Source organism: Macaca nemestrina, chromosome 18, assembly GCF_043159975.1.
Source record: "Macaca nemestrina isolate mMacNem1 chromosome 18, mMacNem.hap1, whole genome shotgun sequence".
Classification (NCBI taxonomy): Eukaryota; Metazoa; Chordata; class Mammalia; order Primates; family Cercopithecidae; genus Macaca; species Macaca nemestrina.
This window is the reverse complement of record NC_092142.1, coordinates 72,326,286-72,341,139: the sequence shown is the minus strand read 5'-3', so window position 1 is coordinate 72,341,139 and position 14,854 is coordinate 72,326,286. Positions and strand designations below refer to the sequence as shown.

General features: G+C 40.9%; 1 protein-coding gene across 14 annotated transcripts in view; it reads right to left on the bottom strand.

The window, feature by feature from the left end:
• The window catches only part of LOC105491299 (HYDIN axonemal central pair apparatus protein), a 468,775-nt gene that overhangs the window by 218,336 nt on the left and 235,585 nt on the right, over positions 1–14,854 (bottom strand). For all 14 annotated transcript variants that reach the window (XM_024795897.2, XM_071084900.1, XM_011757559.2 and 11 more), the window contains one exon: positions 3,111–3,349. In XM_024795897.2, the coding sequence (XP_024651665.2) occupies positions 3,111–3,349 (239 nt within the window). The remainder of the gene's footprint in view (positions 1–3,110; positions 3,350–14,854) is intronic.

Below are 14,854 nucleotides of genomic sequence, written 5' to 3'. Positions count from 1 at the left end.
TAATGATGGGCTCAATTTGAAGGAAGCTTTGAAGAAAAACCATGCATATCCTCTAAGCTTTAACAAAGGCCAGGGGACTGCAATGGGCCAGAACACCACCGTGATTGGTCACCTATCTCAGACTAATGTTCTTTAAATATGTTGCAATTTCATGTATTCATTTGTTCATCATGCATTCATATATTCCACAAATATTTACTAAGAACATTCTGATTGCCTGGCTATTTGCTAAAAAAAACTGGGATTTCTAAGATCTTGGATATGGTTCAAATGTGTTTTTGTTTGTTTGGGATTTTTTTCCCCCCACAGGCTTACTTTAATATTTATTCTTAGGGAAAAACTCATCTCAGGACTGTTTTTTATTTTTTAAATTTTATTAGGCTTTGAGATTTCATCCCATCTATTCCTCCTTAGGAAATGATATCATGCCTGGTAAGTCGAACCATCAAATAAATAATCAGAAGGAATATTTGCTAGTTGTCAGGTATAACCATTTCTATCTAAATACATTGTGAATCTGTGTCCATGGGGCACGCTCAAGGGAGTTACTTTACTTGGTAGTTTATGGCTAGCAGTAGGCTTTTGGGGGAAATAATAAACAACATATACTGTTTATAAAACCATATACTGTTTATAAAAAACACATACTGATTACTAGGCAGGATGTCTGTTACTTATTCACAGTACATCATTCAATCATTATAGCAATCCAGTCATGGTAAGTATATTTACTACCATTTTATAGATCAAGAAATGGAAGTTCTGAAAACCTAGGGAGTTGTCTAAAAACATGCAATTAGAAGCAGCGGCATATGGCTATTTCTTTAGACCAGAGGTTGGCAAACTTTTTCTTTAAAGGACTAACTAACAAATATTTTAGGCTTTTTGGGCCACATGGTCTCTGTAACAGCTACTCAACTTTCCCTTGTAGTGTGAAAGCAGCCATAGACAATACGTTACAAAATGGGCATGGCTGTGTTCCAATAAAACTTTATTGACAAAAGCAGGCAGAGGGGTGTAGTTTACCCAGCCCTGCTTTTGGCAATTCTACTGGAGATTGCGAGCATAGTGATTTTATGTCAAAAAGTTTAGGCAGAGGTCAAATTAGCAACTAAAAGCTACAGTTTGCTTTTATATTGATAGAAAACTGTTAGCTAACCCTCCAATTCCATGTGTCAGAATATCCTTCGAAGGCTACTTGACACTATTTGTAGATCTAAAAGAACATGTAATTAGGTCTGGTTTGCCATGTATTGTTTTCTACAATTATATTTGAGTGCATGAAAAGAAATTTGAAACTAGAAGCACTGGTATGCAATGATAAACTACCCTAGCTTACGGCCAACAGACAGGCAGAGAGGAGGATTCTTATATTTAGTTGACTCGAAAAATATAATTGGATACTTGCCTAAAAGCATGCAATTCAACCATGTGACTTGCTTTTTACTTAATTTTCTACTAGTTTACGGCATTTTCAATCAAGTCCCATATTTTGTAGATGGAGCAGAGGGAGGGATTTTGGGGAGAGCTCCTAACTGATTAATGTCAGTCACATCTCCAAGCACAGCATATATGACTTGATTTCAGGGCCTGTGAGCCCAGAAGGCAGGGGGGATACCCTTCTGAGATCTGTTCACAGTACTGCAACAGGTAAGTTCAAATTCAACTGGCCCCCAGGAGCCAACCAGTGATAGCTACATGACTTTCCTGAGGAATCAAGAACAAACCCCACACATACCCTCTACACTTAACACTCAAACCTCATAAATATATATATATTTATTTATTTAATTTCAGATGGGGTCTTGCTCTGTCGCCCATGCTGGAGTTGCAGTTGTGTGATCCTAGTTCACTGTAGCCTCAACCTCCCGGGTACAAGCAATCCTATCACCTCAGCCTGCCAAGTGGGTAGGACAACAGGCATGTGCCATCAAGCGAGGCTAATTTTTTTTATTTTGTAGAGATGTGGGGGGTCTCCCTATGTTGCCCAGGCTGGTCTCCAATTCCTGGGCTCAAGCAATCCTCCTACCTCAGCCTCCCAAAGTATAAAGTGCTGGGATCATAGGCATAAGCCACTGCTCCCAGCTCTATAAATATATATATCTCCTCATATATATCTATATATATGTCTGTGTGTACACATATATATGTGTATGTGTATATGTATACGTGTGTGTTTTTTCTTTTTTTTTTTTAAGACAGGGTCTCACTCTGTCACCCAGGCTGGAGTGCAGTGGTGCCACCTTGGCTCACTGCAACCTCTGCCTCCTGGGCTCAAGTGATTCTCCCACCTGTTAACCTCCTGAGTAGCTGGGACTACATGCACCCGCCACCACGTCCAGAATTTTTTGTATTTTTGTAGGGATGGGGTTTCCCCATGTTGTCCAGGCTGGTCTTGAATTCCTGAGCTCGAGTGATCCTCCTGCCTTGGCCTCCCAAAGTGCTAGGAGTATAGGCTTGGGCCACCGTGCCCGGCCCAAATCTGATTTTTATATCCACATTTAGATTGTTCTGCTCAGTGGTGTCTATACTGTACCACATCTTATGTAAATATTTAGACCCTCTAGCTTTTCCTGGGTAATCAGGCAAAGCCAATGGAAACCATCTCAGTTGTTGGGCTATGGTGGGGAGTCAAGCAGAGGACATAAGCTTTGAAAAAGCTGCTGGCTCTGCAATACCTGATAAAATACACTTGCAGTAAATTTTCACCTTCCTAAGTATATTCTGCTTAGGTTACCACTAAGCTGTATCTGTATTTTCTGTGTTTATGGAGAGGGATTAACAGTGTATTAGAATTAAAGAGGAGAAATTATGGTTGAGAGTCTAAATTAGTCAGAGTAGCCAGTTTGAGAGAAGAATGCATTTCCTACAAACCATATTCTTCTCGCATGTAAAGGGACACAGATTAGAGAACGCAACCAAGTTATGGCTAGAAAATGTCTTCTTGTTGCTGACATACCCATCAGGAGGCAGAAGAGTGAGGATGGGAAAGGAGAGGGACTGAGGTGGCTAGTTTTAATGACTTAAAATAATTTTTTAAAGTAGAGGGGATGCTCAGCATATGCAACATATGTGACATCTACCACAATTGGTCCATGGTATTTCCTTACCTAAAATGTGCCCCCAAATTGAGTTCTGGAGCAAAGGGCTTATCTGAAACAATAGTGGAACCAATTCCGGAAGCCTGAACAGGAATCCGATAGGTGCTGCTATTTTCAATGTCCAAAATGACACAGTCTTTGAATGTCAGTATGTCATTCAGGTTGGCGGTCAGTGCCAGTTGAATGTCAGTTTCTGGAGGAACCACGCCTTCATTGGGTTCAATCGTCCAAAGGGATTTTTTGTGTGCCTGCAACACAAGAGTACAAGTTCACAGGGAAGATATTCTTGGCTTTTCATTCTATAGATGTCAAAGCCCTCTAAACTTCAAATGGGTGGCACTGTGGAATTCAACATCAGAGACAAACATTATTTTTTGAATTAAAGCAGCTGGATGTTTGTTGGTTTTTCTTTTTTCAAAAAGCAATCTGATTCTGAAGAGCAAACCTACGATTTTACTTTTGAATGCTCTGTGAAGACTTTTACATCTCTTTCTCAAGGTAACAGCCCAATTCTCCAACAAACTTATAATTATTATCTGCTATAATCTGCAGATTCTGAGACACCAAAGAAGGCACAATATTCTTTATGGAGTTTGAAATTTTTATTTTTTATTCTTATTTATTTTTCCTTTGTTTTTGTTTTTTTTTTTGAGTTTGAAATTTTTAAAAGAAACGTTTTTCAAATGCAAAATTTCTAGTGTTCTAGTGAGGATGAACCAATTTCATTAATAAATACAATATAAGAAGTCATCTGGATTTTTACTAATTATAATAATTAATAATTAGCCTCATCAGAATCTCATTAGGTAAAATTGCAAACTTATTTTGAAATACAGTCATGTGTTGCTTAACGACAGAGACACATTCTGAGAAATGTGTCATTAGGTGATTTCGTTGCTGTGTGAACACTGTAGAGTGAGATAGTGGAGCCTACTACACACCTAGGCTACGTGGTATAACCTGTTGATCTTACGCTGAAAACCTGTATAGCATGTTACTGTACTGAACGCTGTAGGCAACTGTAACACTGTAGTATTTGTATATCTCAACCTATCTCTGTTTCTGAGCCTCATCTGCATTTTCTGTTTGTTGTTTTCTGTGATTCACTTTTGATGCTTTCTTTTGAGCTCTCTTCCAGTTCACTAGCTCTCTCTTCTGCGATGTGTAATATGCTATTAAACACATCTATTCTCTCCTTAATTTTGATTTCTGTATTTTTGAATTCAGGTGTTGGTATTTTCTATTTTTACAAGGTTTTCATCTTTTGAGAACTTCTATAATTCTGACTATGACACTCAACTTATTAGCTACTACTACTAATAATTAGGGACCACTCCTCCTAGCCCCTCCAAGTCTTCTACAAATTTAATGAGCAAATTGTTTTTGGACTTTTCAAGTAAATATAACAAATACATATTCAATGGCTCTCAGGTCCAGGTGTTGTGGGAAATACATAAACACCCTGAGGAGCTGACAGCAATGACACTAGTGAGACCAATATTTCAACAACAAAAATGGAATTCAGAAGGAGGCCAGAGTGACAGTGCTTCAGGGGAATCTAAAGAACAAGAGCAAAGGATGTTGAAACCCTTTGAATGTCTGACAAATGTGCCACACACATTTTCTTTTCCCTCCAAATGTGAAATTGGGCTTAATTATCAGGTGGTGTGATTCCTAATTATATTGCACTATATTATTAATATTACTAAAATTCTAATTTGTTTAACTGCCTATATAAACAACTATCTCAAAGTTAATAAAGAACATCAAATAAAAAACATTCTTTTGAATGAGGTCATGTCCTTTGCAGGGATATGGATGGAGCTGGAAGCCATTATTCCCAGCAAACAAACACAGGAACATAAAACCAAACACTACGTGTTCTCACTCAGAAGTGGGAGCTGAACAATGAGAACACATGGACACAGGGAGAGGAACATCACACACCAGGGCCTGTCAGGCGTCGGGGGGCAGAGAGGTGGAGAGCATCAGGAAAAATAGCTAATGCGTGCTGGGTTTAATACTTAGATGGTGGGTCGATAGGTGCAGCAAACTACCATGGCACACGTTTACCTATGTAACAAACCTGCACATCCTGCACATGTACCCCAGAACTTAAAATAAAATAAATCCTTTCCCCATTTTGATTGCTTTGTCATTTAGATCAATTATGAAAGTCCTGTTTTATTTTGGGAAAGACATTACTCAGAAGTACTTATGTGGATTAATCTTTAGAGAAAATATTTAATTATTACCAATATGCACTGAGAAAAAGCTGCAAAAGAAGAGATGTGGAGAGTATTTAGATGCTTCCAGGATAATAACTGAGAGGAAAAGCCACACTTTCCAGTTCATCAGAAAAGAGTTTGATTATTCCTTCATGAATCTTCCTTGTGAATCTCCCAGGAAGCTTCACAAAGCTCCCCAAGTTTGGTGCCACAGAAGAAGCCCTCCAAAGTAATGCATACAGTAGAAAACAGTGGATTTGAAAAGAAATGCAAATTTTACTATTTGAGCGGGACTCCAGAGGACATTCCAGCCTAAGATTATCCTTCTTTCACTTAATTCTATGATATACTTCTTCTACAAAAAGGAAAAAAAGGAGAAATGTAAAAACACAGGTAGCTCTACCGGGGCTTAGGTACCACGAACTGGAAACCTCCTGACAAACTTAGGTCAGAGTTACACTGATGATCTCTGTAAGTGACATAAATGTACATTTCAGATTGCAGGCAAGAGTTAGAGATTTCATCCAGGCAGAATCTCACAGGGTGACAGTGCCTTGGAATGTCACCAAAATCCTGGTCTGGCGCCACTGCAGATTAAAAAAATAGATTCGGTCAGTGGGCCCGATGGTCACTCTCTTAGGAATAGGCTCACAGGTACTTAAATAAGGAAAATCTAATATTTAAAGCAAAATGTCAATTTCCCAATTTATAATTAAGGACAAATGTAAGACAGAGCAGAAAAGCTAGTTACATTTCTTCCTGGTTTGAAAATCTACATGGGAAATAAGTAAATTGCATTTTAAAATTTAAATGAATTAAATAAAGGAAAGAAGAACATTTTTCAAGGTTTTAAATTGTATATAAATGAGGATGTAGATGAATGATAATGAGGAAATTTTAATTTTGGTATTAATGGAAACTACAGATATAACTAAGCCACGAGTCCTATTATTACTCATAAATCTTCAAATATGGAAAATCCCAAAGCGACGTAGAAACAGAAAAAAAAACAATTAAACATTAAATACCACACTAGATAAAGTACGACCTGGATGGAGATGTTTGTATGATCATTGTCTGTATTCAAAGGATGCGCATGAAAAAAATGATGAATCTTGAAAGACTCATCTATTTTTCAAAATTATCCGATAACTTTCCTACTCACAGTAACTTGGTTCTAGCAGAGAACGAACATAATCAGAAAACAGTAAACAAAGTCTCTGTCTCTCCGGAGCATTAATCTGTATTTGTTTATAATTTTGTGTTAAAATATTAGTAAAAGGTAATAATCCTTATACATTTAATTTTCAGGACTGTAGCTTAATTATTATTGCCAAGAGAAACTATAAGGATTGAATGTTACAATGTTCTCTCCATACTTAGGTTCAAAGAAATAATTTCTGATGCATCTTCCTAATTTATCAAAAGAAACATTTTAACAGTCTCAAAGTGACAACACTAAAATCCTCTAACACATTAATCACAGAAAATGACATAAAAATGTGTTCTAAAAGAGCTGTAAGTGCAAATTCAATTTTCTGTAGACATTTTAAAATGGATCAAGGTAGTTTCATTTCATCTTGAATTTATATTACAGTAGATACGAATCTTTGACTTTTATCATTTTCAGTTGGCATACACAATCAAAGCAATAGATGGAAATGGATTTCTCATGCTTGAGTAACCAGACCTTCTCCTTTCTTAGAACTGTTTTCCCTACTTGCTGTTTTGAAATTCTAGGCTATTATTATAGATAAGTCTGTGGTAGCTGTTGCAACAGAAAGACCCCTGATGCTCAATGGCTTTGTACAACAGAAGCTTATTTCGGGCCCACATGAATTCCAATTGGTGACAGGTGTGAGGATGGGCTTCTGTTCCATTTAGTCTTTCAAGGATCTCTACTGAACAGATTCCGACATATTTAACTCTTGGTTTCTAAGAGATCCATATTGACATCCATCTGGCCAGTAAGAGAAGAAAGAGAAAGGAGGGTTGTGTGCTAGGATTTTATGCACCACGCCTGGAAGTGGTGCACATCGCTTCCATTCAATTCCACTGGCCAGAACTGAGTCAATGCAGCCTAACCCCAATGGAGGTTGGGAAATGTAGTCTAGCCCTGGGTCCAGAGTAAAGAGAGATGAGTGTGCTGAGCTGCTAGCTGCTGTCTGCCAAAGTTTCCTTGTTGGTTCACTTTACTGCCACATCCTCAGATTTTCCCCCAACTCTCCCAGATCTCACATTTTGAAAGGTGAAGAGCTTACTCCATCAGAACACAGATCCTATGGGAATTGCCTTTCAGATCCTATGGGAACTTCAGGGTTAGAGTTCACATCCATCTGCTTTTAGGACAAATGGAGGGGCAGCTAAGAAAGTTGAGAGAAACTCAAGAGGAGAAACTTCTTTTTTTTTTTTTTTTTTTTTTTTTTGAGACGGAGTCTCGCTCTGCCGCCCAGGCTGGAGTGCAGTGGCCGGATCTCAGCTCACTGCAAGCTCCGCCTCCCGGGTTCACGCCATTCTCCTGCCTCGGCCTCCCGAGTAGCTGGGACTACAGGCGCCGCCACCTCGCCCGGCTAGTTTTTTGTATTTTTTTAAAGTAGAGACGGGGTTTCACCGTGTCAGCCAGGATGGTCTCGATCTCCTGACCTCGTGATCCGCCCGTCTCGGCCTCCCAAAGTGCTGGGATTACAGGCTTGAGCCACCGCGCCCGGCCAAGAGGAGAAACTTCTAAGAGGAGAAACTAAGAAAGTTCTGGGCAAGAAGATCTCACTGTGTTGACCCTTCTTCCCAAATTGGTGGCCTGTTAGCATCCTACATAGCTTTGCTCATTTATGTGACTCAGCTTACAATGAAAACATAATGCCATTTATGTTTGACATCTCACCCTGTGAGATAATGCCATTTTTGTCTTTTCATCAAAAAGCAAAATGCCTTGCAGAAAGAGAAAGTACCATCAATGTCATCTTTCCTATTCCAATAATTTGTTTTCCTCCTCTAGCTGGTAGCACAGGCCAAACCTCTGCTCACGATAAAGTGAGAGTGTCATCAGCATAAGTGGTCTTTCAAGTCAGGGGACATTAGTTTCCAATGGATGTGTACCATTTCTCTTCTGTTTCCTGCTGACATAGGTTGGCTCTTCTGGAAAGACCTGAAGTTGTTCTTCAGGGCTGAATTGGTGAGTTTTCTGATGAAGCTTATTAATCAATGCTTGGCATAAAACCAGACAGGAAAATATATCATAGAATCCAAGACCAAGACACATTAAAATGCCAGATGCTAAGGCACTGAACTGCTCTTACCTTACATAAGTCAGCCTCAAAACTGCTCTATCATCTTTGTGTCTCTCTGGTGGTTGACTTTTAGGGCTATCCTTTGCTTTTAGGGAGGGCTTGGTCAGCGTGACATTTTCTGTTATTAAATGGAAAATTTGACTAAAAAAGGAAAGGATGAATGATAATCATCACAGCTGTGGAGGGCATTTCGTAACTCTTTCAGAACCACAATAGGGCAAAATAGTAGCTGATGGAAATAGGGTAGGAGGGAGGGCGCTGAAGCAAAGGGATGCAGATTTGAGTCCCTGCTCTGCTGCTTTCCAGATGTGGAACTTTGGGGATGCCTCCTAACTATGTATGCCTGGTCTCAGGTTTCTCATCTGTAGCTCAGGATATTGACTGTACCTTCCGTATAGAGCTGTGGGGATGGATGAGTGAGAGAGTGCAGGTAAAATCTCAGCACAGTGTTGGGCACAAAGCAAGTCCTCAAGAATGGAAACTATTGTCATCATTTTCCCCAAATCTGAAATGCCCCACGTGACATACAATTATGAGTTCAATAGTATTTGCTAAAAAAAAAAAAAAAAATTACAAAACAGAAAACAAAGATGGATGCTAAGGAAGCATTTAACATACAAGACTCTTGCCAGGAAAGGAGAGGCTGTGGGGCTGTGATAGGCAGAATTCTAAGCTGGCCTCCAGGATCTCCACCTCTTGGAGCACGATTATCTTCCCTCAGTTACTTAGTCAAACACAAATCCAGGTGTTGCTGTGAAGGATTTAGCACATGTAGGTAAGGTCCCAAATCAGCTGACTTTTTTTTTTTTTTTTTTTTTTTCCTGAGACGGAGTCTCGCTCTGTCGCCCAGGCTGGAGTACAGTGGTGTGATCTCGGCTCACTGCAACCTCCGCCTCCTGGGTTCACGCCATTCTCCTGCCTCAGCCTCCTGAGTAGCTGGGACTACAGGTGCCCACCACCATGCCCGGCTAATTTTTTGTATTTTTAGTAGAGACAGGGTTTCACTGTGTTAGCCAGGATGGTCTTCATCTCCTGACCTTATGATCCCCCTGTCTTGGCCTCCCAAATTGCTCGGATTACAGGTGTGAGCCACCACGCCCGGCATCAGTTGACTTTAAGATAGGAGATTATCCTCAGCAGTCGTGACTTAACCAGACTATACTCTTCCTGGTGAAAAGATTCCAAGCACAGAGGGCCTAAGGGAGGGACAACATGGCGAGGAACTCCAAAGTGGCTGAGAGCAGTCCCTGAGGGCCACCAAAAAAACTGAGGGACTCAGTCATTCAACTGCAAGGAAAAAAATTCCGCCAATGACCTGGGGGGCCCAGTAGTGGATCTTTTCCTCACCAAGACTCCCGAAAGGAATGGAGCTTGGCTAACCTTGATCTCAGCCTCTTGAGATCCTAAGGAGAGAATCCAGCCTGACCATGGCTGGACCCCTTACCCACGGAAACTGAGATCGTAAGTTAGTATTGCCTTAAGCTGCTGTGTTTGTGGTAATTTGGTACCCAGCAAGAGAAACCTAATACAGGGTTCCATCTATTTGTTCCAAGGATGATAAAAAAAAATGAGCCTTCCTAAGCTTTCCATGAAAATATCAGCCATACCTGCCTTTGTTTTTTCTGCAGTCTGGAACTAGAAAGCCAGAGTTGTTTGAGCAGCTCGTAAACAACATGTACAGGAGGTATGTGCGTGCCTGCAGGGAATATGACTGTGCGAAAGACGGAAAATTTATGATCTTTTGAAATTCAGAATTCCGCGACCACCAGTGATGAGTGTTAAGCCCTCCCCTCTGAGGTTTCACATATCTAAAGATAACATTTGCTTTTTATTTGACAATAGGGCAGCAGTACACTTATGCAGTGCTCAGCTCCCAAGGTAAAGCAGCCAGAGCTTTTATAGGTTTCCTTATTGTGTGTTCAATATTGGCCACAAAAGGGACAACTGAACACCATTGTTTGCACATGTCACCTCAACAATCACCGGGAGTGTGGCTGTGCTCACACAGACTTGCTTTCTGTAGTGCTAATAACTAGGAAGCTTGAAGAAAATAGCACTGTGCGCTTCTCTTCCAAATAACTCATTTGCCAATTGAAATCTGCAAGAATCTCCTTCCATGAAATAAAGAGAGCAAATAACAATAGGAAGCAATGTGCAGAGCGAGGGATTTCTTTGCAGTTACACTATTATCTCAGCAGATGACCAATACTTTGTGGAACAAGAACAATGAAGGGTCACCAAGGCCTTTCTTTTTTTTAAAAAAAATTTCTTCTGAGATGAAGTCTCACTCACTCTGTCACCCAGGCTAGAGTACAGTGGCATGATCTTGGCTCACTGCAACCTCTGCCTCCTGGGTCCAAGCAATTCTCCTGCCTCAGCCTCCTGAGTAGCTGGGATTACAGGCATGTGCCACCATGCCTGGCTTATTTTTATATTTTTTTTGTAGGGACGGCATCTCATCATGTTGGCCAGGCTGGTCTCTAACTCCTGACCTCAAGCGAACTGCCCGTCTCAACCTCCCGAAGTGCTGGGATTACAGGCCCTTTCTCCTTTTTGTCTTCTAAATGGGGTCTCTTGTCATAACAGTTCTTTTCCCTGAAGTGAGTCACTTTGCTGCTTAAGAGAGTTAACTGAAAATTAGGAGATGAGATGCAGAAGAAATGGTGTAGAGCTTTACACGGGAGGCAATTTAAGGTCACAATCAGAAGTGTGGGCTTGAGAGTCTCATGACCTGGTAGTCAACTATGGACTCTGCCATTCATAGCCTAGTGACCTTGCACTAATTTTAAAATCTAGGTTTTGGTTTCCTTTCATGTTAAATGTTAACTTGAAGATAAAATAAAAGGGTGCTAAGCATCTAGCACCTCGTCTATCATAGATTACATGTTCAGTCAGTGGTGATCGCTACTAACGTTATTTTCCAAACTTCCCATTCAGTTCTCCTTCCTGCTGGCACCCTCCCCAGTCTACATTATTGACAGTAATAGGGACTGGGGGCAGAGGAATTCTAGGTAGAAAAGGGTGGCTCCCTGGTGAAACCCTACCTTTCAGCTGAAAAGCCTGAACCCATGGCCCAAAGTGAGAACTTATATCCCTGTTTTCCCAGTTGAATGTTGCCTTTCCCTTAACCACCCACGGCCCCACCCCATGCCCCAGCCTGTGCCTATAAAGACTCCAGACTCAGCTGGCAGAGAGGAGAAGCAGCTGCATGTTGGGGATTGCAGAGGGGACAGCTTGATGGAATAACTTCTGAGAAGAATCCGACTGCAGATGGCCGGACTTCAGGGGAAGATCACCTACCTGCCTCATCTCCTTTTCAGCTCCCTCTCCCCCTGAGAGCCACTTTCATCGGCAATTAAATCTCCCACATTTACCATCCTTAAATTTGTTCATGTGACCTCATTTTTCCTGGCTGCAGGACAAGAGCTCGGGATCCCTGAGTGCAGATACAAAAGGCTGTCACGCTGGCCCTTTGCCCTGGTTGGCACAGACACCTAAGGTGTCCACAGCAGATGGCAGAGCTAAAACAGCACTGTAACACACCCTCTGGGGCTTCAGGGATTGCAGGCACTGACCACCCCCCGCCCCCCACCCGACCGGATGCTTGGATGCTGCCACAGGGCTTGCATGTAGTTTGCTCCTGCTGACACCCAGGAGTGCTCACTCTGGCTCCTGCACCCACTCACCTGCGCACTCCTACCTGTGAGGGGTGGGGCGCAGCCGGTCCCAGTGAGTAGAGTTTGATCTTGCTGGTGCGGACGCGGTTGGCTGGTTTCCGCCCTCATGCTCATGAGCTCCAGTTCCCACCTCATTCGTGTGCTGCCTCCCGCAAGGTGTCGAGAGCAGCGGGCTGAGTAAAGGAGACACTCCCTTTGCGAGTCCCGTGAAGGGGTCAGGGAAATATCCTGCTTCAACAGGTTTATCTTTCGGTGATCTGATCCTGCTGCTCTCCTGCTGGGGATTCTGCACGGCTCTCCAATGTCCGGATCAGAGGCGATGAGTCTTTTTATCCTCTTTGAGAAAGCCATGGAACCCCGTCATCAAAAAATGCACATACACACACTCCCCCCGCCACGACTTTACATACAAGTTCCAGAATTCAGGGACCCCACTTTTTTCTGTTTGATCCATACATGGACTCACTTTTTCTATCTGGGGAATCCATCATTTTGTGTGAATCTTGGTGGGAGGCAGGCTGTCACTGCCGTGTGAGAAATCACCCAGACTCTGCCAACACGGCGGCCCACAATCCAGACTGGGGTACCAGAGGAGCTTCTGGCCTGGAGGATCTACTCCCAAATCTTCGTCAGAGGGCCCCACTGCATTTTCTAGGCTTAGTTTCCAGGACACCAGGTCATTTACCTTTCCCAAGTGTTCGAAGCATCATCTGCATTTAAATATGCTGCTCTCAGAAAGCGTATCCCCATCTCTCTGTTTTTCTTCTCCTCGGCCTTCAAGTCTTCACTCAAATGTTCCGACCCATGAAAAACTTCAATTTGACAGGAGAATGAATCACTTCCTCCTCTGTGCTTCACATTATAACCCAAATATACTGTTTGTATATTTGTTTCTTTTATGAGATTATAAACTCTTTGAAGAAGGAAAATTCTATTTACCCTCTATCTCTCCCCTTAGTACCAGGCATAGGACAAGGGCTCAAAAGTAGTATTTATTTCTTGGTCAGTAAATATATGGAAGGTGTCCAGCCTCACCAGTAAGCCAAATAAACACAAACTTAAATAACAATAAAATATGTTTTCATCTGTCAGACTTGGCCAAAAAAAAATCCGCAAAAATGTTAGCAAGAATCTAGGAGTGAAATTTTTAAACAGTGCTGGGGGTAGGATATAAATTGTACAAATTCTCTGGGAGAGAATTCACAATATGTGTCAAGACTTAGTTACACACATCACTTGACCCAGCAACTGCATTTCTAGAAATTTAGTCAAAGAAAACAGTTACAGATGTCAGCAAAATTGAGACACAAGCATTGCTTATAGTAGTAAAAAACTGGGAACAATCTATCAGTAGGGGATTAGTTAAATCAACTGTGGTAGAGTCAAATGATGCAATAAAATTAGCCAGTAAAAATGATCTGTAGACGAATATTCCTTAATAATTCATATTAGGTGACTACAATATACTGTTGAGTGAAAATAGCTGGTAACAAAATAGTATTATCCCATAGGAGGGAGTAGGAATACAGACAGACCACACATACCGTAAAAAATTCAGAAGATACACACCAAAAATTTAATAGTGGTTATCTGCATGATTGGATGACGAGTGATTTGTTTTGTTATCTTTAACTTATATTTGTTCTATAGTGTTACTTGTGTAACAAGGAGACACACATTTATATTTATTGAATAAATAACTCATATTAAAAGGATATGGTCACTCTTTTTAGAGCTCATTTAATTTTAACTTTGTTTGCTCTCTTGCTGCAGTCTCATTCCCAGTTTGTTTCTTAGAAGCTTTTAAAAAAATAAATAATACATGTAGACAGTGTAACATTCAAATGAATTTAAAGGGTGAAGAGTCTCTCTTCTGCCAGTGCATGGTCACTAGTTACCAACCCCAGAGGTAGCCATTGTTAAGAGTTTTCCGAGGATCCTTCCAGATATACTTTATGATCAATATTTGCATACATGTTTTTCCTTACATAAATGGTGCAATACTCTACAGACTGTTCTGCACTGTGATTTAAATTTTTAAAATTTGTATGAAAGGTATACATACACACAATTTCAAAAGATTCTGGAAAAGGCATATTGTGGAAAGCAGCAGTCCTTGGAATCCACTCTCCCATCTTCCCATGGTGCAAATCCTTGACCATTAACACAGTCAACCACTGTCAGTTCTTTTAGCCTTTGCTTTATGGATTTGCCTCTATATTGCTAAGTACCCTACTGCTACTTCTTAAGTTTTCAGTTTGCACGGTATTCATTTATTTCTCCCCGTGGTAAATATTAATAGCTTTTTTCTTGCCCTCTCTCCATGTCTCTCTTTCTCTCTCTTTCACTTTCTTCTCTTCATCATCCCAATATAGTTAACATTTATTTTTTGGTGAGACAGATATTTGCATTTGTACCATCATGAGTATGCAAATACTAAACTCAGCTGAGCTATAAAAAAAATGGCCTATGATGACGTTTCCTTTCTTATACAACGTTCCTGTTTCCAGGAATTGTTTTCATGTGGTTTTCATGTATCTATCATGAGCATCACATTCATC